The sequence below is a fragment of the Suillus subaureus genome (assembly GCF_016647635.1).
Source record: "Suillus subaureus strain MN1 chromosome Unknown BJ212scaffold_37, whole genome shotgun sequence".
NCBI classification, from domain to species: domain Eukaryota; kingdom Fungi; phylum Basidiomycota; class Agaricomycetes; order Boletales; family Suillaceae; genus Suillus; species Suillus subaureus.
In genome coordinates, this window is record NW_024538593.1 from 166,297 (window position 1) to 187,943 (window position 21,647).

A 21,647-nucleotide genomic window follows, 5' to 3' on the forward strand; every position below is an offset into this window, starting at 1 on the left:
GGATGTCTTCAACCATCAGACCGCAAAGCTCCAATAATAGGACTTTGAGAACAAGGACGACGAACTGATCCCATCTGAAGAATGGTACTCATCTGCGTGGGCGCACATTGGTCATGGCTAAGGCCTATAACCGTCGGGCAGAGGGTCGGGTGGGTTTTGGTCAATCATATACACCATAACGCCGGCTGACTTCATTAACCGAAGGTGCATGCGCACATAATCAGGGTGATCGATCAATCCTCAGTGCTAGCGGAAGAAATAGCACCCGCAAGAAGAACAAGAACCGCATCTGCTGCGGATACCGTCTTCTGATGGACGTCATGCGCAGCCTGATGAACGATTTGTTAAGGTCCTGACTAATGAGAATTGCTCGCTTACCGATGCGGAATTGGAGACAAGTTAAACCACTAGTACTTATTGTTGAATTGGTCACAGCAGACATTAAATAAGGAACAACCACAGCTGCTAGTCAGAACCATAACAAAAGCTTTGATCGTGTTCAAGTGTATAGTATATCAGACAACCGATTGCGAAGGAGTACATATATTTAATAATCAGGCGGACGCCTGTACCAGTGGCCCGGGGCCCTCACATCCATATGCCCAAATCTTTTCGCGGTCCAGACAAAGTACACACAACCTGCGAGAACAGGACACTGGTAGTGGAATAGATGGAATGGATCCCACCTGGGCCTGAGTCTCCATAAACGTCTTGATTTCCTGGAGTGTCCAATGGTCCGGTAGTAGGGAAGCAGGGAATGTGATCAGCTCCACCCATATTGCCTTTGCACTAGACGCGGGGACACATTCAGCGACCACCTGTTCCCTGTGTGGAATGAGCCTAGAAAACGTCTGAAGTTTCTTGAAAGGAGCCCGTGCCATCCAAAAAGGCACTGTGTAGGGTTCAGAGTCTTGAGGTTCAATGTCGTTGGCGCAGTCGCCAGCGAAGTGCTGATGTGTTTCGTAGCATGTGTCGGAAGAGAGTAAGGTGAGGTGTTGGATGGAAGTGAGGAAAGTATATCCATGGATAGTTCCCATGAAGGACCACCATCGAAAAGAGATACTACCCGATAGCGTCAAGCTTTTTGTGCTCCAAGGAAGCGGGGAATTTATGTGGTCAACATTCAAGTCGACATCGGAGTTACACACATATTTGAGGCAACCTAAAAGAATGTCCAGACTGACAAATTCGATCGCGAGAGACGGTACAGCGAGGATCACCGGAGCTAGCAGGCTGACATCTGGCTCCGAGTCAGGCTCAGCCGCAGAAGGGGTAAAGTTGGTGATGAAGGGAGCATTTGAGTCTCGCAAAGGTCCCCGACACTCTCCGATCCACATCCTGTGCACGCAAGATGCATAATCAAGAGATAAATCACGATCGACGTATTTTTTCTGCGTACGTAGAGCCAGTATGAAAGCTGCTACGTGGCGAGCTTCTGGCAATGATACTGTATACAGAAGTTCAGGCAGCACGGTGCGCCTGACAACTTTGGAGACGTAAGATAATGAAAGGGCAGATGAGTATGGATTTTTGGGAGTGTGAGTGTCAGGTTGAGCAAAATTTGGTCGCGCTGCATATTTGAAGATAAGGAGGGCGAGCTCAGTTGGAAGGTCACTAAATCTAAATGAAATGGGAGTAGGAGGTTCCATGATGTGTGAGTAAGAGACGGAGGTAGCTGGACGCCTTTAATACTCGCCCCATGAATTGCAGCGTCATCCACAGCAGTGGGCTTGCATTATGTGTGGAATCACCAGCTGTGACCCGATATAGTTTATTGTTTCTTCTTTTTGAGTCGTCCAATGTGCTTTGGCTTTGTGAATGGTGGAAATTACTAGAGACTATCAAAGGAACAAAGGGAATGTAGCACGAACCATAATGAATATTGATGATGGGCAATGGTTTCGAGCTTCGCCATCATTATAGAAACTCACGCTCAGAAGGGCTTAACATCATGAAATCAAGTGAGCGGCACGGAGTTTCCTAGTCATGTCTTACCGGTGCACCCTTTGGCAGTCTTTGTTACAAGTCTATGCGCTTCAAAGACCCGCGACGACAAAAGATGGTGGCCCTTGACGAAAGAAAATGTTTATGACTTTGTGACAGAGCGCGACGCTACAACAAGACTGATAGAACTAATACGAGGGGGGAGGAACTAATTGTTGGGTCTTTGGGCGAAAGCCCGAAGAGCTTTTCCGGTCCAAAACACGGGTATGTACCTATGGCGCAAGATGAGCTGTGAGGCCTGTAAGGGCGAGATCATCAACTGTGGGAGCAACATTTTAGGGAGCGTACACTAAGCGTCGGATAAAAGTTTGTTTAAATTAGTTTTATGGCGAGCTGGTGACAACGACTGGCATGTTGTTTATCGAAATTTTGTTCGCACACTGATCGGGGAGTGGTGGGAGGAGAACTTGAGAAGTGAGTAGCTAAACCTCGGAATAAGATAAAGCTGCGAGCTGTGGGCAGGAGCAGAAGGCGCTGCGTTTCGCTTAATTGCGCGTAGATGGTGGCCTCGTGCCTCAGCTAGCTTAGATAATCAATGGTGAGCCAGCGTCAAATGAACAACGCCTCTAGTATTAGTACCTACACTGGGTGTGAGGAGGGCGAAAATTCCTCCAAACGCTTCAGGCCTGCATACATCGATTGTAATAATATACGACAAGGTATCGGAAGCGCCACAAGTTAGTCCCTCATATGCAGACCAATAAAAGGAAGGTGACATGCACGGTCACGGTTGTTCCTCCTGTCAAGGCTAAGTAGGATTCAACTTGATTGCAAGTAAGGCATGCTTCTTGATAACCGGGCACTATCCAAGAGAGGTTTGGACGAGGACATACATAATCAGTTCAACTGATGGATAAGCTGGCCTGAGGTCACGTGATTTTATTATTACTATAAAAGGCTCCGGCTAACTTTCGACAAACACGTGAGCCGTGGCGGCGACACTCGTGATATCGTTAAGCCGAAGTACATCAGACTCGGATATTGTTCAGTGCTTCAGACAGATTCAAATAAGTTGCATTGCGTTGCAGTACTATTCCAGCCTAATGCTTGCCAGATTTCCTCCCTTCATAATTCGTCGGAGATCGTTATTACTCAGAAAGATACATATGCCATCTCTCACCGGGCCACGTCCAGCTGACTGGAAAGTAGCTGCCCCCCCAATACCCAACTTCGCACCCCAGCATGATTCTCTTCCTCGTTTGCCAGTTCCAAATCTCGCTGCTACCCTCGATCGACTGAAGACGTCATTGTTGCCGTTGGCACACTCGGAAGCCGAATTCACTGATGCTGCTAAGAAGATCGATGCATTCGGATCACACGCTGGGCCAGGGAACTTATTGCAGTCTCGTCTCCTGCAGCGTGCAAATGAACGCGAACATTGGCTGGAGGAATGGTGGGATAATCTCGGCTACTTGGGCTATCGAGATCCGGTATGTCCAGTTCCGCTACGCATGGCACTATATTAACACGTGCACAGGTGGTGGTGAATGTTTCATATTATTGTGAGCTGTATAATAGTTCCTCATGTCTTCGGCCCTGACGGTTCATACACAGATGGCTTCGATGGGCAACCTGCCCACCTTTCGCAAAGCCCTGCTGCTCGTGCTGCTGGCCTTGCACGTGGAGCCCTCGTATTTCGGCAGAAGCTGCTGAGTGGTCAGGTGAGCCCTGACGGAACAAAGGAGGGTCAGCTCTGTATGGACACGTATCGGTACGTGATGGAATATCGAAGTTTTTTTCATCCTTCAACCCCCTATCAAGATGGATGTTTGATTGCTGTCGTATACCTGGCCTCCACGGTCTCGACTGGAGTGTATCTCACGCGGGTTTCCAGGCAGATGATTTAGGCCATATCATTGTTGTCAGGAGGAACAGGTTCTGGAAACTCAAAGGTATTATAAATGGGCAAATACTCAGCATGACTGAGCTAGAGAAGTGCGTCCCTCCCGTTGTGTTCCATGTGCTCAAACCTAATATTCGCTACAGACAGATACAACACATTTACGACTCTACAACCGAAGAATACCCAGGAGTTGGCGTTTTGACTGCATCAAACCGTGACGTATGGGCCAAGGTACATCTATCCATGCACATCATTCGTGACACCCCCTGAAAAATGTTAGGACCACGCCCACCTAGCCACGAACCCACATAACGCATCTATCTTACGTACAATACACTCCTCTGCCTTCTTGATCTCCCTTGACACCGACACGCCCTCCTCTCCCATTGGTCACAGCCGCTCTCTCTGGCACGGTTCGCTCTCACCCTCTACATCGGATGCACCTGGTCTGAAGAACCGCTGGGTCGACAAACCTGTTGAGTTTATCGTTTTTGACAACGCATGTGCTGGCCTCCTGGGTGAGCATTCCACTATGGACGGCACGCCTACTGCCCGTATGTGCGATGAGGTGCTCGACTGGCTCGCTGATCCTGCTTTTGACCTCGGGACGCCCTCTGTTATTCCACCGCCGGAGCCCGAGCCATTAGATTTCGTGGTAGACGATACGACCCGTACCGCAATCGATAAGGCGTCGAAAGCTGCATACGAGCTTGCCGATTCACAGTCATTATCATACCACCTCACATCCTATGGCAAGGCAGCCATCAAGGCGTTTCGTGTGTCCCCTGATTCATGGGCCCAGATGATCATTCAACTGGCGTATGCTCGCTTACTCCGTGCACGTGGGCTGAACAGGGAAGGGGGGACGTACGAGGCAGCGACTACACGCAGATACTGGAAAGGCCGGACGGAGACAATCAGGGTCGTCACTTCACAATCGGATGCTTTTGTTTCGGCAATGGATGACCCTCATGTCAACTGTGAGGACCGGAAACAGCTTTTTGATGCGGCTGCCAAAGCGCACATTGCACTGGCGAAGGCAGCAGGGACCGGAGAAGGAGTGGATCGGCACATGCTGGGCGAGTCACCCTTGTTTTCTTGGAACGTGTCTTACATGCTGACGAGCAAACCAGGATTGAAACTCTGCCTGAAAGAAGGCGAGCCAGTTCCAGAGCTGTACAACGACGCTTTGTACAAACGCTCTGGAAACTGGGTCCTAAGCACGAGTGCCATTTTCTCGGATCATTTCCCTGTGTATGGATGGGGTGAAGTTGTACCGGAGGGCTTTGGGGTGGCATATATGACTGGATACGATGGTACGTTCAAGTCGGAAGTTCAGGTTCGTGTGCCGAACCTCACACGTATACACACAGGCCGGCTGCAATATACCATCACCTCACGAAAGGAGATGCCAAACCAGGAGTTTACGGATGAGATTGCGAGGGCCGCGGTTGATTTGTATGATTTGCACGCTGGTCAACCAAAGTCCATGCTGTAAGAATTTTTGTGTGCTGCTTGTAGAGTTCTACAGGATAACGGCGTCTGCTTTCGTTTGTCCAAATCAATGACGTGGAGAGTTAGTGCTTCGAGGCGAACCCCCTATGAGTGGAATATGTAGTTACTAGAGCACGAGTTCACCTCCCAATATCTTTTTGATCTCTGAAAATTTATGAGTAAAATACCTAAGGGATGAATAGCACTCACTGTCAATGATATCAAGGTATGCATCTGACGCGGGGCTGTCGGGGTATTCGTCCAAAAAACTAACACCATAATCTGCGCTCTTCCCAATCCGTGGGTCAAGTGGGACCTTGCCCAGCAGTTGAATCCCAGTTTCTTTTGCCAGTCTTTCCGCACCCCCAGTAGTTGGTCTGAATATTTGACTTTCTGTCTTGCACCCAGGACAAACGAAACCTGACATATTCTCCACAAGGCCCAGCACTCGTATTCCCACCTTCCGGCAAAAGTCTATTTCTCTCCGAACATCTTGCAAGGAAACCTCCTGCGGCGTAGTCACGAGCACGGCACCATCTATGCCGCTTTCCTTCAAGTACTGAACGACACTAAGATGCTCATCTGAAGTGCCAGGAGGTGTATCGATGACGAGGTAGTCAAGATCACCCCAGTCAACATCTTTAAGGAACTGCGCAATGAGCCCATTCTTCTTCGGACCACGCCACATGACGGCGTCTCGCGATGAGGGCAGCATGAAGCCGACAGACATAATTCCAAGATTATCCTGTACATAAACAGGAGACCAGCCCGATGAAGATGAGTGCACTTGCTCTGAGGCAACGCCAAAGATAGTGGATATAGATGGTCCACAGATATCGACATCCATGACTCCGGTTTGTAGCTGTTCATCTGCAGCAAATGCCCAACCAAGCTGGGCAGTGAAGGTAGATTTCCCGACACCGCCCTTGCCGGATAGAACAAGGATCTTGTGCTTCACGGTGGCCATCCGATCGCGAATAAAGGGTAGTGCTGGGTCAGGACCCTTGGGTGTGTTAGAAGCGCAGATATCTTGATTTGCGCATCCGTTGCAGGCATCGGCTTTGCCAGCTAACTCAGATTCTGTGCCCTGCCATCCAGTGCAATTAGTGATGAGTCAGGAAAGTAGTAGACCTGGTTGGGACTTACAGGGCAGTGTTCTGGTGCATTTGAAGGAACAGACGGAGGCCCTGAAACTACAGCTGAATGTTGTACAGCAAGCATCTGGAGAGAGCTTGGAAGTCGAGTGTAAGAAATGCCAATCTACCTTGGACCTTATTAATTTATTACTAATAGGGACGCTCAAAAACTTCGGCGTGTGCGCACTCGTCTAAGCTCTTGCCAGCATATTCTTAGGATCTTCATCGATGCATCCTTCTCAATCATTATTTGCCATCATGACACTCTATTACCGTTATGACAACAAGTCTCCCGCGTCGCCGTCACTGGCTTCAGCTTACGGCCCGAGTCTCTTGCTTCTAACAGGCTGTTGTCAACAATACCGCTCAGGTCTCGTCCACAGCAGGGAAGGCTTCCGTTGTATACTCTGTCTGCTTGTTGGCAATTACGCTGATTCTCTCCGCCAACAAATCTGCACAGAGGACCCTCACCAACGAGACCAAGCATATGCTGCCTGCCGCTCTGAAGGACGACAACGCCGACTCTAATCCTCCATTCGTTAGTGACACCACCAGCTCTGTTGCGCCTCAGTCTGTCGAACCATTTCATTTGCAGCCATTTTCGTCTCCGCCTCCATCGCGTTCAATCGAATCGACGGAAACAGTATCCGCCCCAAATTCTACTTGCACGCCTAATGACAACATCGCCTCCGCTACGCATAAGCCTGTCGAACTGTATCATTTGCAGCCATCTCCGACTTCATCTCACTTCGCCGGACCTCTATTGCAAAAGCCTGTTTATCGATTCCAGCACCACTCTCACTTCGCCGGACCTCCATTACAGATGTCTGTTTATCTATTCCAGCACCACTCCTGTACTTCATGACGACTCGGATGAAACACTGTCCACGAGGTAAGAAGCAGCGTAGCCTGAATTACCTGATGTTTTGAATGTTTAGGACGATCATCCTGAGCCCTAGCCTCGGAAGGTACCTGCTGGAGCGGTGTATCCACGACTGTGTGCCTGCGTGTCGCGAGCAAGGCAAAATGATGAAGAGCACTACGCTACGACAAAGCCTGAAGGACACTGAGTGGCTGACTAAGCTACAATGCTGCGGCTGCTACTACCCCCCTCGCCTAGGGGTCCCCCACTCCACTGCTCTAGAACCCATCCTCGATATGCCAATTGCAAAAATGACAACTCTCATTCTTGACTCAAGATTCGATCACTTGTTCTAGTTATTAGCCGCGACACTACATATACTATTGTTTACCGTCCTCTGCCGAAACACGACTATTCCATGGACGCATTGGCCCGATGTATGGAGGCTCTCTTTCTCTCTGATCGCCCGTTCTTCACCTTCGAACTAAAGCCCTTCCTCCTGGTTATGAATTGCGCCATCGGGCATTTTAAGCATCCTCTTTCCGCTACCAATGGCCTACAACTAATCGATAACGCGGCGCATGACATGATGGCCTTTTTGCACTGTCCCCTACGATCTGGAGCCCCACGACCAAAGTGTTTCTAGGCCGCCTCCGCACTCACACAGCACAACATATCTCCGACGTCAGGTCTCCTAGGACCAATCCTGACGACGACCTCCTTCTGTCCCCTGCGACCCGGAGCTTCATCGCCCAAGAAGTCGAAGATCGTTTGCGGTCTACACATACTACACCATGCCGTGAGTCTTTGACGCTAGAGGTCCTCTACGACCGAATCTCGACGACGCGTCACTCAGCATTTTTCACTACTAGACGACATTCTACAGCTATCGCCACGGCCACATACATATATCAGAACAAGTCATTTTTCATCCTTCTTCACTATATTTTCGATTTATATTCCCCTTGACTGGTACGGCTCATTCGATTTCATCAGACTCATGTTTCATTCCTTTCGTTTCGTTCTCTACATCATCTTCGATTTATATTTTCCTTGACCGGTACGAGACAGACATGGGACTCATTGATCATCTTTATCTACATCGCCATCTTCGAATTTTCTCTCCTTTATTGGCACACGACAGACATTGGACTCCTTCAGTTTCATGGAATTCTGTATCTCAAGCGTGTACTCTTCATTTATCTGTGTTTCTTTCTCGACATAACGGCCTTCTCCGACTTGTTTCCCTGGACTCGTTTCTGGGTTTCATTATGGTAGATGCAATCATACCATACTTGATTTTCGTACATGTGCGATGATGATTATCATGAAAAATGGACTTAGAATACACTCTCTTCCGCTTGTTCTGTTGAGAACTCCACTTTGATGGGCTAGACTTCAAGGAAAGATCATTAGCAGAATTGATAAAAGTGTTGAAAAAGGGCAGAGTGTGGAAGGGAGTGGGTGTGGCTTACATAACCGGCAATCCAAAGGAGAAAGGGGCCCCTGGATACTGGTGTACAGGCTCAGTTAGCGCTTGCTGTACAGACTCGTTCGAAAAAGAAGACGTCGACGCCAGCAGGACTCGAACCTGCGCCCTCAAAGAGGAACAGATTTCTAATCTGTCGCCGTAACCACTTGGCTATAGCGCCTTATTGAGTCGGAGCTCGAAGATTTATAATATTTAGTGGGTCGGGTACAAACGTGTTCGGTGACGTTAGGATTGCCGACCGACGACCATACTTATACCGAGGAAGAGTCTTGTTCCTGCACTTAGAAGGAACAGTGCATGCATGATTCACGCCATTAACGTCGGACTCTAGGCGGAAACAACGCATACCACGATATTTATTACATCACTTGCTGCGCACCGCGCACACGAGTCACCACGCGTAGATCTTCAAGCACCTTTCTGAGTCTCATACCAATTCGATCTAGAACGATGAACGCCCTAGCGTCCTCTTCACAAGTACAAGTGTCTACGAATAACAAACCTCAATCACGCCAGCAGAGTCCTGCAGGACTTGGTGGAACTGCTTCACGCTTCTTCATCTCAATGCGCAAGTCCATCAGTCATACCCTTCTGACTTCACCGAGAAAGCGACATGCAGACAACTTAGTGAGCGGAGCATCCTTATTTGCTCCAGCAGATTCTCATTATTCTACTGTGCAGCGTGGTGGTATTGGCATGTATTCTACGCCCGAAGAACGAAACTCTCATGTCCATCCACGAATGCACGCGAGATACAGAGACTCCGCAGCTTCCCGTCCTACCATTGAACAAATTGCGATGGGCCTTCATGTATCCTGCACACCCCATCTGCGAAATCCGTGTCACCACCGTCATTCTGCACCATCATCACCCTCTCATATACACTACCCCCGCGACTCATCCGCATTGCATCGTCCCACACACAGCCTCCCACCACCCCCTTCCCGCTCTTCCCTCAAGAAAACAAGCAATAGTGCTACCTTAAATTGTCCCCCTTTGAGCTCAACTGCATTAATCCGCCCATCTCCCTCCACATCTACAATCAACTCGGGAGGTCCAATAACACCTGATAGTCCGCGTTCCGTGCGGTCCATAAAACAGCGTATGTCAAAGCTGATACTCGGATACCGATCTGCGTCCTCGCCGACCCGAGTCATATCAATAGCGTCATCAGGGAGTGGAAGTGAAGGAACCCGCCCGACAACTCCAAGAAAATCAGTGCGATTTTCCACCAGCGTGCTTGCATTGGACAATGAAAATTGAGTCAAGCACTCATAATTATTGATCCGTCTCAACACAGACACTACATACTACTTCGCTGCGCGAAAGTCTGGCCAGCTACCTATTTCATATCATTAACTCGCACTTTCTTTACCCCGTGCCACATTATTCCAACATTCACTATTTTATTCCACCTCATTGTAGCACTGGATTTTTATTCGCTATACATCATGTCTGTGCAAATACGAGATCGCAATTTTACCCAGAACTTGACAAGAACTATTAATATTTTTCGGTCAAGTCCGCTGCTTCCATCGTTTACAGGTTTTGTGGCTGTGCCACTGTCTTTTGGAGTGAGGACTCAGCAGTGACATCAGGTTGTTGACGTTCATCTCCCTTGCTTTAGGACTTTTCTTCTGCATCTCTTGCCCTTCCCTTCCATCTCATAGACAAACCATCTACACCTGTACTATAGAGGCGACAGACGCACAGATAATTCTAATCAATGGCACCAGTCGAGACAGAGTACTATGACTTGGTGCGCAGCAACTCCCCGTCCCTTTCACCATGCACTAACCACCAGCGACATAGCTGGATGTCCCTGTGGATGTCAGCGATACAGACCTCAAGAAGGCATACAGGAAGCAAGCAATGAAAGTGTGTATGCGTCTCTCTGGTCTCACTTCAGCAAGACGTTTCAGCTCACACGTCTGCTGTAGTATCACCCAGACAAAAACCCATCTCTGGATGCAGAAGAGAAATTCAAGGATATAAGGTAAATCTACGATTAGTTGTCTATGAATTGACGGCGACTGATGAGACATAGTAAAGCGTATCAGGTGCTATCGGATGCTGTACGCCTCTTTCTTAAACTCTGATGATTTGAATCCAAACCGAGACACGATTAGAATTTGAGAGCAGTCTATGACAAGAATGGGAAGACCATGGTTCGTCGACCTTTCAAAGTATACAAAGGTCGACATTTAAATTTTGGTTTGCGTGGTTTAGGTGGACAAGGAGAGTACAGAGCTAGACGATGCAGCGGGTTTCTTCGCAAACGTGTTTGGTGGAGAGCGATTCAGAGATTATGTGCGTCTCTTCCTGCTTACACTTGAGACCCTATTCTTAATGTCTCGACTCCATCCGTCACGACTTAACTGCATTATCGACTAATCCTGGTGACACACGTAGATCGGGGAGATATCTTTAATGAAGGAGATGACGTCCGTGGCACAGACAGTAATGACCGATGAGGAACGTGCCGAGCTCGAGAAAGAGGGTATCGTTCCGCCACAAGGAGCAGTCTCGCACGAACCGCACGTTTCCGCTCCTAGGTCCATCGACACATGGACCATCAACACCCAGTCCCACTGATATGGCTTCGAAGCGCCAATCTGTTTTAGGATCCCCAACCCCTTCCACTGGCGGCAAAGAAGGCAAAGAGAAGGATAAGAAGCGCAACAGACTCACGCCAGAGCAGAAAAAGAAGCTTCAGGAGCTTGAAGATGAACGCAAACGTTCGATGGATGAACGAGTAAAGACGCTCACTGCGAAGCTAATCGAGCGATTACGACCCTTCGTGGATGCAAAAGCACCTGGCGACAAGGAAGACCCTGAGACAAAGGCGTTCGAATCACGGATCAAGCTTGAAGCAGACGATTTAAAGCTGGAGAGCTTTGGGGTTGAGGTATGGGTAGCTGGTGTGCATCAGCGTTTTGAATTAACTAAGTGGGGGATCGACAGCTGCTACATGCAATTGGAACAGTATACATGATGAAGGCTACTTCGTTTATGAAGTCGAAGAAATTCCTAGGGATGTGAGTAGCACTCCTGTTGGTTCCCTTATCACCTTCATTATGTGGCGCAGTGCGGGTTTCTGGTCGCGAATGAAGGAGAAGGGTTCAGTGGCAAAAGACGCATGGGGTGTCATTGGCAGCGCGTTCGTTTTTCACCTATTTTTACCTTTTTACACATTCACGATATATGTGAAACAGATTTAGCGTGCAGTCTCTCATGTCTGAGATGGACCGCTTGCAGAAGAAGGGGGAGCTCGATGAGGACGTGCTGCGTGCGCTAGAAGAGGATGTTACGGGCAAGGTCCGTGTGCCTCGCAACTTAGTCAATATTTTCATGAGATAAATTGACACGCACTAGATCATGCTAGCGTCTTGGCGAGGTACACGTTTCGAAGTTGTTCAGGTTCTTCGGGAGGTGCGCTCATGAGTTACTTACGGGTATGCAGCAGTTGAACCATTCCTATTCAGGTTGTGGATAACGTGCTGAAAGATAAGGAGGCATCTGATCAGGTTCTGTTCCACCGCGCGAAGGTGTGTCATTTTTGTGCCATTCGGAGATCGTATCAGCATCTAAAGCGTTGACATGACGTTAATCTTACCTTGTCAGGGATTGATGATTATGGGTCATATATTCAAAAGCACGGTTCCCGATGAGAGTGACGAGGTCCGACGCGAACTTGAGCGGTGCGTTCGGCTCCCAAGTCGATCCGCGCTGACTGATACTCATGTCAACTTTCTATTTTACATTTTAGAATGGTCGCAGAAGCAGCAGAGGGCAAATCAAAGCATTACCACTTACGTGGAAAAGCCCGAAGAGAAGGTAACATAACGCCTGAGATGTCGTCGAACGGAGGCGAGCATCCAATGAAAGAACATGTTGAAGAAGACTCAAGGACACGTACATCTAACTAGTAGTGCTGAGACAGCCAGGGTGAACTGAGCAAAGGCTCACGCACGCGTCGTGGTTACATATGCGATCGGATCTTAGGACTGCTTTTGATTTTTATGACTATTCTTTCAAACGACTATCGAATGGGACCTACGATGAATCTGTCTGTGATGCTCTACATATAAGTGCATACATGGTACAATAGTTACCTATCTCTCTGAATCTCATGCTAAACATACACACTCTTATAAGCTCTCCGTTATGGATTGCATCACATGCTAGCCTCGAAGGCCTCTCGTACCTGTCATATTAACATTTGAACACGACGGCACGACGATTCAGATCAACCAAAAGGCAATACACATACCTGCATGAAAAAAACTTTGTCTTCCAACACACGGAAACCGGTACACGCCAAAGCCTTGGTGGTAATCATACATGCTTTGTGGGCTTCCGCGGTTCGCGCAGAATCAGCGAAAGCTGGCGAGTGGTTTCCCCCATTGGGCCGCGTAGGGATGGCTAATTTAGTGAACGCACCGAGGACGATCAGATAAGTGCAGAGATAGTCGCGCCGCACAACATACCAAAAGCTGGATGTAGCGAGGGCAAGACTATAATACAATGAGCACAAATTTGCCATGTGACTTTAGAGGGATGCACTTGCCGTATGAAACATTACCCTAGATTGGGATTGCTCAATGTGTATGTATAGGGAAGATTTAATATTCACACATACAAAATCTGTGGATGCCCCTGAGGGATATTGCCCGACACTCCCAGATTCTTGAGATATCGCGTGAGAGAAGGCAGCTGCTACATACCAGTGTTAATTATGTAGATTCATCAAAAACATCTGAGAAGACGACTTACCAAGGATGCTATTCTGCCGTAAATCGTAATAGGGCGTGTTCTTTGTGATCTTGAGACGACAGGAAGTTGCCAACGCGGCACCCCTGTGGACATTGTAAGATGCTGTTGACCGTACAAATGTCATAGAGGCTGACTCAAAACAGGCGGACACTCTTTCTGTCAGTCGCGTTAACTCATCTCGTGTCGGCGCTCGGACATACCACCTCATTTTGGCGTAGTCAGGGATTACTGTGAAAGGTTCATTGGGTTATTCATGTATGGTAGTTGCTAGACTGTACCATTCGCAGCTCTCTTGCTGCCATTTATGACGCCGTTTACTCTGTGGTCAGGTTTGATCTGCTGTCGTAACACGGAGACGCTGGAGTATGCTAGGAACGCAGCATCGAGTGCGTTGGCACCTTCCCATGGAGCATCTCCAGCATGAGCGCTGTTTCGGATTAACTTATGAAACCATATACGAACCACAGGACCCACGATTGCCCAAAGAATTCGGCATCTATAGATTGCATTGCCAGCGAAGATACCACAAACGAAGACAACTCGGGTCCAGGGGAAGGATGACACCTGTATTAGCCACGCATGTATCAGCAATGTTCCGAATGCATTCAGCGGGACACACGGACATTAAACATGCATTCATCCCTTTGTAGGCTCCCCGCTCAAGCAGGATAATCTTTCCTCCACCGCCTTCTTCAGCTGAAGAAGAGATTAATGCCTCGTGTCGGGCCGAATTCAAACTCGTTACCTGGGGTTCCTAGAAGAACGACAGTGCCAGGAACGTTGTGGGTTTCCAATGCGGATTTTATGGCTAATGCCACACCTACCCCACTAATTGCAATGAGGTTGTGGCCACATGCATGCCCAATCTCAGGTAACGCATCCATCTCCGAGTTAATCCCAAGGGTTCTGCCTCCCTGTCCGTGGGTATATTCAGCCTTCCAAGCAGTCTCGAGGCCGAGATAATGCCTCGTCACAGAAAACCCGTGGCTTTCCATGTAATCAGATAGAAGTTTGTGAGCAAATCTATGAAGGTTTTATCAGTAAGATGCACGAGGGATACACGTGCTGCAGACATTTCTTCAAACATCAATTCTGGGTGGCCTGCGTATCCCACAGTTAGAGATATAAACGAGGCCAGAGCTGAGGAGCTTACTATGAATCTGGAGACTGAGTACTCGTAAGGAGGAATCGAGTGTGTCGATCATAGTTTCGATCGTGTGCCTTATTTCTCCACGTATAGAATCATTAGGAGAAGGCGGGTCTGAATAAACGGGAGGGGCCTCCCACTGGTATGTTGCAGTACTGAATTTGCTGCTTCCAAAGTCACAACAAGTATCGTAAAACACGCGAGAGGTCAGGTCTGTCTGTAGGGGGCAATGGATAAGTTACGCGCAAAATGATGCAAGGATAAAACATACGATATCAGTATCCTTTTCTGAATCAGGCGCCTTTCGCGTCTGATCACATATATGGGATGAGTTCACTTGTTTTGTGAAACTCTTAGGTACGCGTTGAGTTTTCAACTTGAACAAGCGTCTTAGAGAAAGGCACCCGCTATGGTGATTGGCATCAGAGGCGTCTAAGGACATCAGAGAGACAGTGATAAAGTGGTGGCGAAGAGTGGGGGATCACTAAATGGGGTCCCTGGTAACATGTCTGAGTTTATCAACTATTCGGCGCTTGACTCCTGGTGCATATCGAACGCGGAATAGAGTGTGATCCGTACTCCGGTACCATCGGAGTTAGGTAAGTCTACGCGTACGATTGCTCACGTTCATCTGTGATAGAAGATTGAATCAGGCGCTACTTCGTGTGTATCTACACAATCTCAAGAACCTGATCGTGAGGTCAATGAAGTCGTGCGAGATCCTGCAAAGAACTTCCCGTACTTTCACCACCGCGGAAAAAGGAACCTATTTTTCTCCATATGTTACTATCTCGTTGTAGTGTTGGCATGCTGTCTTGCCCGCTCAAGCCTAGGACAATCCTTCCGTGACGTGAGGAGAGATGACAATGATCCGTGGATTTACTCCCTTCAGCTGTCGGAGTATTGTCGCCGATGAGTAACAACGTTTTTGTCCTCTTCCCGTTCATGCTGCGGATGCTGCTAGACAGTCCTGGAAGAATGTCATAACCACCCGTTTTGCTACTGTGTATCTGCACGTCCCCACAAAATGTCGGGGGAAGCAGTACTACCATCTTGCCTGGTGGATGCAGAAATGCGTCAGTACAAATTACAATTAAGTATGACGCAGAAGAGGAGCTGAGTATCGATGTCACCTTTTGATGTGTGACATGGACAAGACAGATTTAGGTGTAATAGAAATGAGATTTTCCATGGTTTCCCATGTGGAATCCGAAGAACACGGCCCTCAGGTCATCGGATCTTCCATGCGCGCAAACTACTACTACTACTGTCAACCTGAGCACCATCCGTTTCAACTCACCTCTTCTGGAAGTCACTTTCACCGTGATGCGTTTACCAGGATGTACGGAACTCTGTTTTCAGAAACGTGCATAAGACCCAACGTTATGGAGATGAAGTTTAGAATTCTTACTCACCAAGTTAACGGCAATATCCCCATGGCGGGTCGAAACGTCGATTATTACCCGATGACATCGTTCTGACGATCCTTTGGTGGCTAGAGTCAGAAAAATGGACCCGAACCGATTGCGAAAAACGGCATGCGGCGCTGCAGAGAGAATGTCGGTTGCTTTCCTTAGGCCTACTACTAGGTCACTGTGCCTGGCTGCAAAGCCTTGTAGAGCGGATGTCTGGTCTCCTGACTCGTCAGGGTCAATGATGTACTTTCCTGCATGGGCCGAACTTAAGACAACCGCATGTGCAGAATACACAAGACTCACCGGATATCAACTCATGGTGCTTTTCCAGCCGAATGGTCTTCACTGTGAGCGCATTGGTGAACTCCGAGTCTATCGTGACAGCCGACACTGCAGCAGAACCTGACACGGAATTACTGTACGGCGGAGAGTCATATTCTGGAATATGGGATGAGGGTTCCTTATCGTCTTGAATGAGCATAGCGGTAGTATGTAGCTGCGGTTCTTCCTTGCTCTGCAGTATCATTTTGACAGCACGGTACTAGTGGAAATAGCCAGAAGCCCATTACCAAAGTGGGTCACGGTGGACCCCGAGCACAGTATTATCCTGAACGGAACTGCACATCCCCAGGCTGCGGGTGCCTGAAGCGTTCACAACTGTAACTGTCATAGGTTGACCGGTCAAGTTTAAGTACCGCGTCGCGTGATATTGGAAGAAATTGACAAATATTCTTGGCCTATTCCGTACTCTAGTAGTGGGATTCAAAGTAAATTTTGAATATTCAAGAAACACGCTGAAAGCGCGTTGAAAAGTGTTTGAAAGAATTGCGAAACTTTTCAAAGTGTGAATTTAAACTCCGCTCGATTACCTTAGCCACGCATACAAGTCGACGATTAGGGGTTAGGGTTAGACGCAATGCCTCGAACATCCGTGCATCAAGACCTCTTACACCAGCTAGACTGCTGCTTCGCTGCAAGTTGCATTGGCTCGTATAGAGCATGCTAGATGTAATACAGAAGATTCTGAATCATCCAGCTCCAATAGCTCAATCTTAAGTCCTATGATTATATCCCCAATATCTCCTCTATCAGATATGTCTGATGGTTCAACTAACTCAAGTACTGACTCCTCCAATATTGATCTACACTTTCTGCGCCTTTTGGGAGATATTGTGGTGCTTCGTGATGAAATAGAGAGAGCATGAGTCCTCCATCACCCTGATGAGCCCCCCATGCGTGCACCGCAGATTCAGCTCTTACCTCATTTTGCTGCCCATCACCCAGATCTCTTTCACCAGAAATTGCATGTATACCCTGACGTTTTTGATGACATCCTCGACTATATCAGCGATAGTCCCATTTTCCAAAACCGCTTGAACAACCATCAGCTTCCCATCACCCTACAGCTTGCAATCTTTCTAAATTGTGCAGGTCACTATGGCAACATGATAGCTAACAAATACATCTGCCAATGGGTGGGTGTTAGTGTTGGATCAGTCACTAACTGCACCAATCGTGTCATGATCGCTCTACTTGAGCATCATGATGAATTCATCTTCTTCCCAAGTCTCACTTTGAATGATGCTGCTCGTGCCTGAGACTATGTCTTGAAGATCTGCCCACAATGGCATAATGGTATCTTTGCTATGGATGGCTCTATGGTTAACCTCTGCTATAAGCTGGGGCTCTTTGGAGACACGTTTTACAACTGCAAGTCTGATTTCTCCCTCAATTGCTAGGTGTGTTGTTTTTCTTCTCAAATTTCAACTGATAGACCTCTTATAGGTAGTGGTAATGCCTCATAACCTCCTTATTGTGGATTATTCAATCAGCCACATGTAGTAGCACACATGATGCATATGCTTTCCACTCGACACGCATTTTTCAAGAGCATGAGATGCTCCTTGGAGACAAGCACTGGATCTGGGCCAATAGCACTTACCCTTTGGAGACCTGGTGCATTGTGCCATTCAAGAAGCCACACAATGGTGCACTGAAGTGGGAGCAAAAAAAATTCAACTTTAATCTGTCTACAGTATGTGTACTATTTTTTTCATTGTGTGTACTTACTAATTTTTGGACTTAGGTCCATGTTCGTATCGAGCATGCCTTTGCGGTGCTCAAAGGCCATTTTCAGTCCCTCCATGAGCTTCAACATCTGATACAGACTGAGAAGCACCTCGAGTACACTTCATACTGGATTATGTGCTGCTTGATCCTCCACAATATGGTCATCTGGTTTGAGGAACAGCATTGCATTGACACTACAGATTGGGCCAGGAGGCAGGATGGGTCTGTAGAGGAGCAGGAGGAGGAGGATGTTGGCAAGGATGGAGCCAGCGATATGACATATGCAGGAACTCCTGGACAGGCGTCTCGCAGTCAGTTGATGGACCACTTGCTTGTCACACTTGAGAGGTGGAGGCAGGCAGAGCAGGAGCAGACAAGGTGCAACAGGTAACAGTAGGGACACACAACATGTAAAGCATACTGGACATACAACAATGAGATTAGGAATGCGCATATCAATGTGACACGAATGAAAGACAAATGTATTATGAATTAAGTGGATGAGGAACCCCCCTTTGATGAAGACACTTCTTTCAGGTTGATCAACTCGATTTCAAGGTGAAGGGCAGCCGCCTTCTCAGACTGAACTTTGGCCTGTGCTTTGAGAAGATGAAGCTCAAGTGCCTTTGCCTCCTGTGACCACACATGCACTGAAGCAGCTTCATCACGCTCTATTGCACCCTGGTCTCATTGGAATTGGAGCTCATGCTCTTGGCAGAGAGCATTGACCTTGGTGATTTTATACTTGGAGGAAGCTGCCTTTGCAGAGTAGATGTAACTCATATCATTAGTAAGAGACCCCACCTGGTCAAGTACATCTGATGTTCCCAATTGAACATGCTGAAGGTTCAACAGCTCTGCTAGGCTTGCAGAGCAAAAGAAAGAAAGAGAACCTCTACCTCTGGGGTGAGAGGAAGGCTACTGACTCTCTAGGTGTTGGTCAAAGTGCGCCAGGCAATATGTTCGACCCTTAGGGGAAGCAAGGAAAGCAAGATCCACTGGGTGATGCCAGATCAACTCTGGTGAAGCGCGTGCACAGGAATATAGAGTGTGTAGGAGTGCGAAGCATGGGAATAGAGCACGTGTGGTGTGTGGACGTGTAAAGACTGAAAGATGGTGTGAGGGTGTGTGCTGGGACTGCTGAGAGGAGACTGATGATAGTAGACTGTTGCTGATGGCTAGGGTGATGACTAATGATGGATGCTAACTCATGATAATTCTGACTGCTAGATGCTACTAGACATTATGGTGGTAGGTGTATCTCTCTGGTGGTGGTTGGTGTATTAAAACTTCCTAGGCCACAGGTAAGCTGTGCCTAGGTGCGCTCCCAGGGCTCGAAAGCAAATAGGGAGTGCTCTAAGTATGCAAGTAAGGGTCCATGATGAAATAATGTCATACAAATACTAAATATGGTCTGATAATGAGAATAAACAAGAAAGGACTCACTAGGGAACTGGTTGGACAATGGATGGATGCTCTGGGATGCTGCATGACAATGTGTGACTGAGTGCAGGAAGAGCGCACTAAGCGCATGCGTGGGAATGCATCACATAGTGCGGGAAAGTGTCGCACCTCTGGTGCATTTCACAGGAAAGTCATAGATGGTGAGTCATACACTATACCAATCGTTGTGAGTCGTAATATGGGCAATATACGCCTAGAGGAATCTCGTTCCCTACAATGCCCTGAAAGGTTGCACTTGTGCTGAGTTTGTTGGCATGAGGGCTGTGAGTCTACATGGGACAATGAAGAGAATGTCCATGCAGATGAGCTGGGGGTATTGGATGACAAGGATGCCATAGATGCTGGCTTTTTTGCATGAGGGGGCCACGATTCATGGCATGACTGACATGAGACTTGCCAGTGAAAGCCACTTCACAGCGATCATACTCAGAGGCATGATTTAATGGCTTGAAGGTAGGGTGTGGTGAGGGGGACATTTGGTATGGGTGTTTGCTGCTTAGACGCTGCCAAGTATCGCTCTGATCCCCATAGTTATCTTCCTCCATCTCCAAGTCCTCAGCACCACCATCCCAATTTCCACCACCCATTGTGTAGTCCAACTCTTCAGGCACAGGGTTGTAGTTGTTATACATAGGGTCATAGTTGTCATGTGCAGGGTCATAGGCCTCAGTAAAGGTGGCAGGTGGGGCGCTGTCAGCAGGAGGGTTGGGTATGTTAGAGGTGGTAGTGCGAGGAGCATCATCATCCAGGAGGTCATCAGGATCAAAATCTAAAGCCCTCTCTTTCCCCTTTGGTTGCAAGCATACCACAGAGCTAGAGGCAATTGGTTTGGTTTTAGGTTGGGTGAACATGTGGAGGCCACCAGCACGATCTTTGCCAGGAACAGAGGAGAAGGTCTTCAGAGAAAAGGCAGGGTTGTCCTTCCACAATGCATCAAGGTCTTCGAACCACAGAAATTCAGATGCTACTTGTGCTGTGATTTTTCTAGTTTGATAAGATAATTTAAATAATTTAAAACAAAACTTACCTCAGAGATTTACTTTAGCCTGAGGGTTGAGAGGGTTGACGCCAGCACCAGTCATCCCAAACCAAGCAATTGCAGCCTTATACTTCCCCCTAAGACTGAGATTTTGTCATTAGTATGTACAGACAAGATGGGAACAAAGTACATACTATGCAAGGCAATTGGCAACAGCTTGTCCAAACTTTGGCCTATTCTCTTCTACAGCATACTGGGGCCCATATACTGGGTCATTGGTGAAGATATGTTTGGCAATTACAAGGTGGATTTCGGCTTTACTCCTGCCAGAAGGACAATCAGTGCTGATTGTCATGTCACATTGCTTTTTGTTGTCGGAGAAGAGTATGTGACAGTCAGGTGAATGCACAGCAAGCCAGGATACAAGGGGGGTAGTGTGATCATGGTTGACAGTTTCCCATCTGATCTTGGAAGGGGCAAAGTTGGTATCATCCCCAGGAGTCGGAGTGGCATCTCCATCATTCAGATCTGCTGCATGTTGATATTGGGGGGGGTCTGGATGGTCGGTACCTCCTCCTCCTCCTCCTCCTCCCCTCCCACAAGTCACAATAGTGATACCCCTTGCCCTTGCCCTAGCCCTAGCCCTAGCCCTCCCCCTGCCACATGAAGGTTGCAGTGGTTGTGGTGGTGGTGGTTGGAGCTGGCTCATATTCAGACCAGCAGATATTTGAGAAAGCTGTTGGAGGCATGCTGAACGTCTTACAGTGGATGGGCATATTGGGGGCATCATTCATGTGTAGCATGAAGTGTTGATTTCAGACTCTGATGCCTGCTGCCAGGGTTCCAAAAAGTTTGCATGTTTGTTAATGCTTTCAGGGAAGTTTCAAGACCAGCTTTGAATCCCACTAGTATACTAAGGATCTACATGGAAGTTCAGAGAGCAAAAAAATCTGACAGTCGTGGAG

At 47.9% G+C, this 21,647-nt stretch overlaps 9 protein-coding genes and 1 non-coding gene across 10 annotated transcripts; 4 read left to right on the plus strand and 6 right to left on the minus strand.

Annotated features, from left to right (window-relative positions):
• Positions 1–152: 152 nt before the first annotated feature.
• BJ212DRAFT_641872 (uncharacterized protein) lies at positions 153–2,110 on the minus strand. The gene is made up of 3 exons (XM_041343726.1): positions 1,872–2,110; positions 1,697–1,810; positions 153–1,620 (listed from the first exon to the last, which is right to left on the minus strand). Exons 1-3 carry the CDS (start codon positions 1,916–1,918, stop codon positions 555–557), a joined length of 1,227 nt encoding a protein of 408 aa, XP_041188736.1. The 5' UTR covers positions 1,919–2,110; the 3' UTR covers positions 153–554.
• A 1,000-nt stretch (positions 2,111–3,110) lies between these two features.
• Positions 3,111–5,345, plus strand: BJ212DRAFT_1302919 (acyltransferase ChoActase/COT/CPT; the record flags this gene model as incomplete). The annotated part of the gene is made up of 7 exons (XM_041333342.1): positions 3,111–3,434; positions 3,482–3,506; positions 3,559–3,715; positions 3,766–3,939; positions 3,991–4,078; positions 4,128–5,163; positions 5,221–5,345. The coding sequence occupies 7 exons, from the start codon at positions 3,111–3,113 to the stop codon at positions 5,343–5,345; spliced, it is 1,929 nt and encodes a 642-aa protein (XP_041188737.1).
• A 123-nt stretch (positions 5,346–5,468) lies between these two features.
• On the minus strand, positions 5,469–6,562 carry BJ212DRAFT_1484899 (P-loop containing nucleoside triphosphate hydrolase protein; the record flags this gene model as incomplete). The annotated part of the gene is made up of 3 exons (XM_041340886.1): positions 5,469–5,506; positions 5,552–6,428; positions 6,488–6,562. The coding sequence occupies 3 exons, from the start codon at positions 6,560–6,562 to the stop codon at positions 5,469–5,471; spliced, it is 990 nt and encodes a 329-aa protein (XP_041188738.1).
• A 173-nt stretch (positions 6,563–6,735) lies between these two features.
• Positions 6,736–7,342, plus strand: BJ212DRAFT_1484900 (uncharacterized protein; the record flags this gene model as incomplete). Its single annotated transcript, XM_041340887.1, has 2 exons — positions 6,736–6,805; positions 6,861–7,342. 2 exons carry the CDS (start codon positions 6,736–6,738, stop codon positions 7,340–7,342), a joined length of 552 nt encoding a protein of 183 aa, XP_041188739.1.
• A 1,527-nt stretch (positions 7,343–8,869) lies between these two features.
• Positions 8,870–10,346, plus strand: BJ212DRAFT_641947 (uncharacterized protein). Its single transcript, XM_041343727.1, has 2 exons — positions 8,870–9,458; positions 9,513–10,346. The coding sequence occupies exons 1-2, from the start codon at positions 9,282–9,284 to the stop codon at positions 10,092–10,094; spliced, it is 759 nt and encodes a 252-aa protein (XP_041188740.1). The 5' UTR covers positions 8,870–9,281; the 3' UTR covers positions 10,095–10,346.
• BJ212DRAFT_t113 lies at positions 8,910–8,991 on the minus strand. Its single transcript has one exon. It is a non-coding gene; the product is annotated as a tRNA-Ser (tRNA).
• Positions 10,347–10,468: 122 nt separating the features above from the next.
• BJ212DRAFT_1590036 (X-domain of DnaJ-containing-domain-containing protein) lies at positions 10,469–12,760 on the plus strand (the record flags this gene model as incomplete). Its single annotated transcript, XM_041342478.1, has 15 exons — positions 10,469–10,590; positions 10,644–10,709; positions 10,772–10,827; positions 10,879–10,906; positions 10,961–10,999; positions 11,061–11,141; positions 11,244–11,386; positions 11,418–11,752; positions 11,818–11,869; positions 11,920–11,991; positions 12,047–12,149; positions 12,207–12,263; positions 12,317–12,379; positions 12,456–12,532; positions 12,601–12,760. Exons 1-15 carry the CDS (start codon positions 10,558–10,560, stop codon positions 12,758–12,760), a joined length of 1,365 nt encoding a protein of 454 aa, XP_041188741.1. The 5' UTR covers positions 10,469–10,557.
• A 248-nt stretch (positions 12,761–13,008) lies between these two features.
• BJ212DRAFT_1448958 (uncharacterized protein) lies at positions 13,009–15,023 on the minus strand (the record flags this gene model as incomplete). The annotated part of the gene is given in 15 exon segments (XM_041338619.1): positions 13,009–13,038; positions 13,105–13,256; positions 13,322–13,348; positions 13,402–13,417; positions 13,474–13,490; positions 13,510–13,547; positions 13,589–13,690; positions 13,742–13,835; positions 13,886–14,034; positions 14,082–14,171; positions 14,231–14,303; positions 14,353–14,630; positions 14,681–14,708; positions 14,761–14,868; positions 14,954–15,023. 15 exon segments carry the CDS (start codon positions 15,021–15,023, stop codon positions 13,009–13,011), a joined length of 1,272 nt encoding a protein of 423 aa, XP_041188742.1.
• Positions 15,024–15,542: 519 nt separating this feature from the next.
• Positions 15,543–16,806, minus strand: BJ212DRAFT_1382352 (uncharacterized protein). The gene is made up of 4 exons (XM_041336697.1): positions 16,473–16,806; positions 16,170–16,420; positions 15,888–16,106; positions 15,543–15,811 (listed from the first exon to the last, which is right to left on the minus strand). Exons 1-3 carry the CDS (start codon positions 16,693–16,695, stop codon positions 15,918–15,920), a joined length of 663 nt encoding a protein of 220 aa, XP_041188743.1. The 5' UTR covers positions 16,696–16,806; the 3' UTR covers positions 15,543–15,811; positions 15,888–15,917.
• Positions 16,807–18,731: 1,925 nt separating this feature from the next.
• On the minus strand, positions 18,732–21,469 carry BJ212DRAFT_1484904 (uncharacterized protein; the record flags this gene model as incomplete). The annotated part of the gene is made up of 4 exons (XM_041340888.1): positions 18,732–18,920; positions 20,090–20,623; positions 20,744–20,825; positions 20,877–21,469. 4 exons carry the CDS (start codon positions 21,467–21,469, stop codon positions 18,732–18,734), a joined length of 1,398 nt encoding a protein of 465 aa, XP_041188744.1.
• Positions 21,470–21,647: the final 178 nt, after the last annotated feature.

Coding starts and splice junctions, on each gene's coding strand:
- BJ212DRAFT_641872 (XM_041343726.1), bottom strand. CDS start 1,918: ATGATGGCGAAGCTCGAAACCATTGCCCATCATCAATATTCATTATG. Junction 1,811..1,871: donor CATCATCAATATTCATTATG/GTTCGTGCTACA, acceptor CCATTCACAAAG/CCAAAGCACATTGGACGACT. Junction 1,621..1,696: donor ATGACGCTGCAATTCATGGG/GCGAGTATTAAA, acceptor CATTTCATTTAG/ATTTAGTGACCTTCCAACTG.
- BJ212DRAFT_641947 (XM_041343727.1), top strand. CDS start 9,282: ATGAACGCCCTAGCGTCCTCTTCACAAGTACAAGTGTCTACGAATAAC. Junction 9,459..9,512: donor AGCGACATGCAGACAACTTA/GTGAGCGGAGCA, acceptor TCTACTGTGCAG/CGTGGTGGTATTGGCATGTA.
- BJ212DRAFT_1382352 (XM_041336697.1), bottom strand. CDS start 16,695: ATGATACTGCAGAGCAAGGAAGAACCGCAGCTACATACTACCGCTATG. Junction 16,421..16,472: donor GCACCATGAGTTGATATCCG/GTGAGTCTTGTG, acceptor CGGCCCATGCAG/GAAAGTACATCATTGACCCT. Junction 16,107..16,169: donor GGGATATTGCCGTTAACTTG/GTGAGTAAGAAT, acceptor TTCTGAAAACAG/AGTTCCGTACATCCTGGTAA.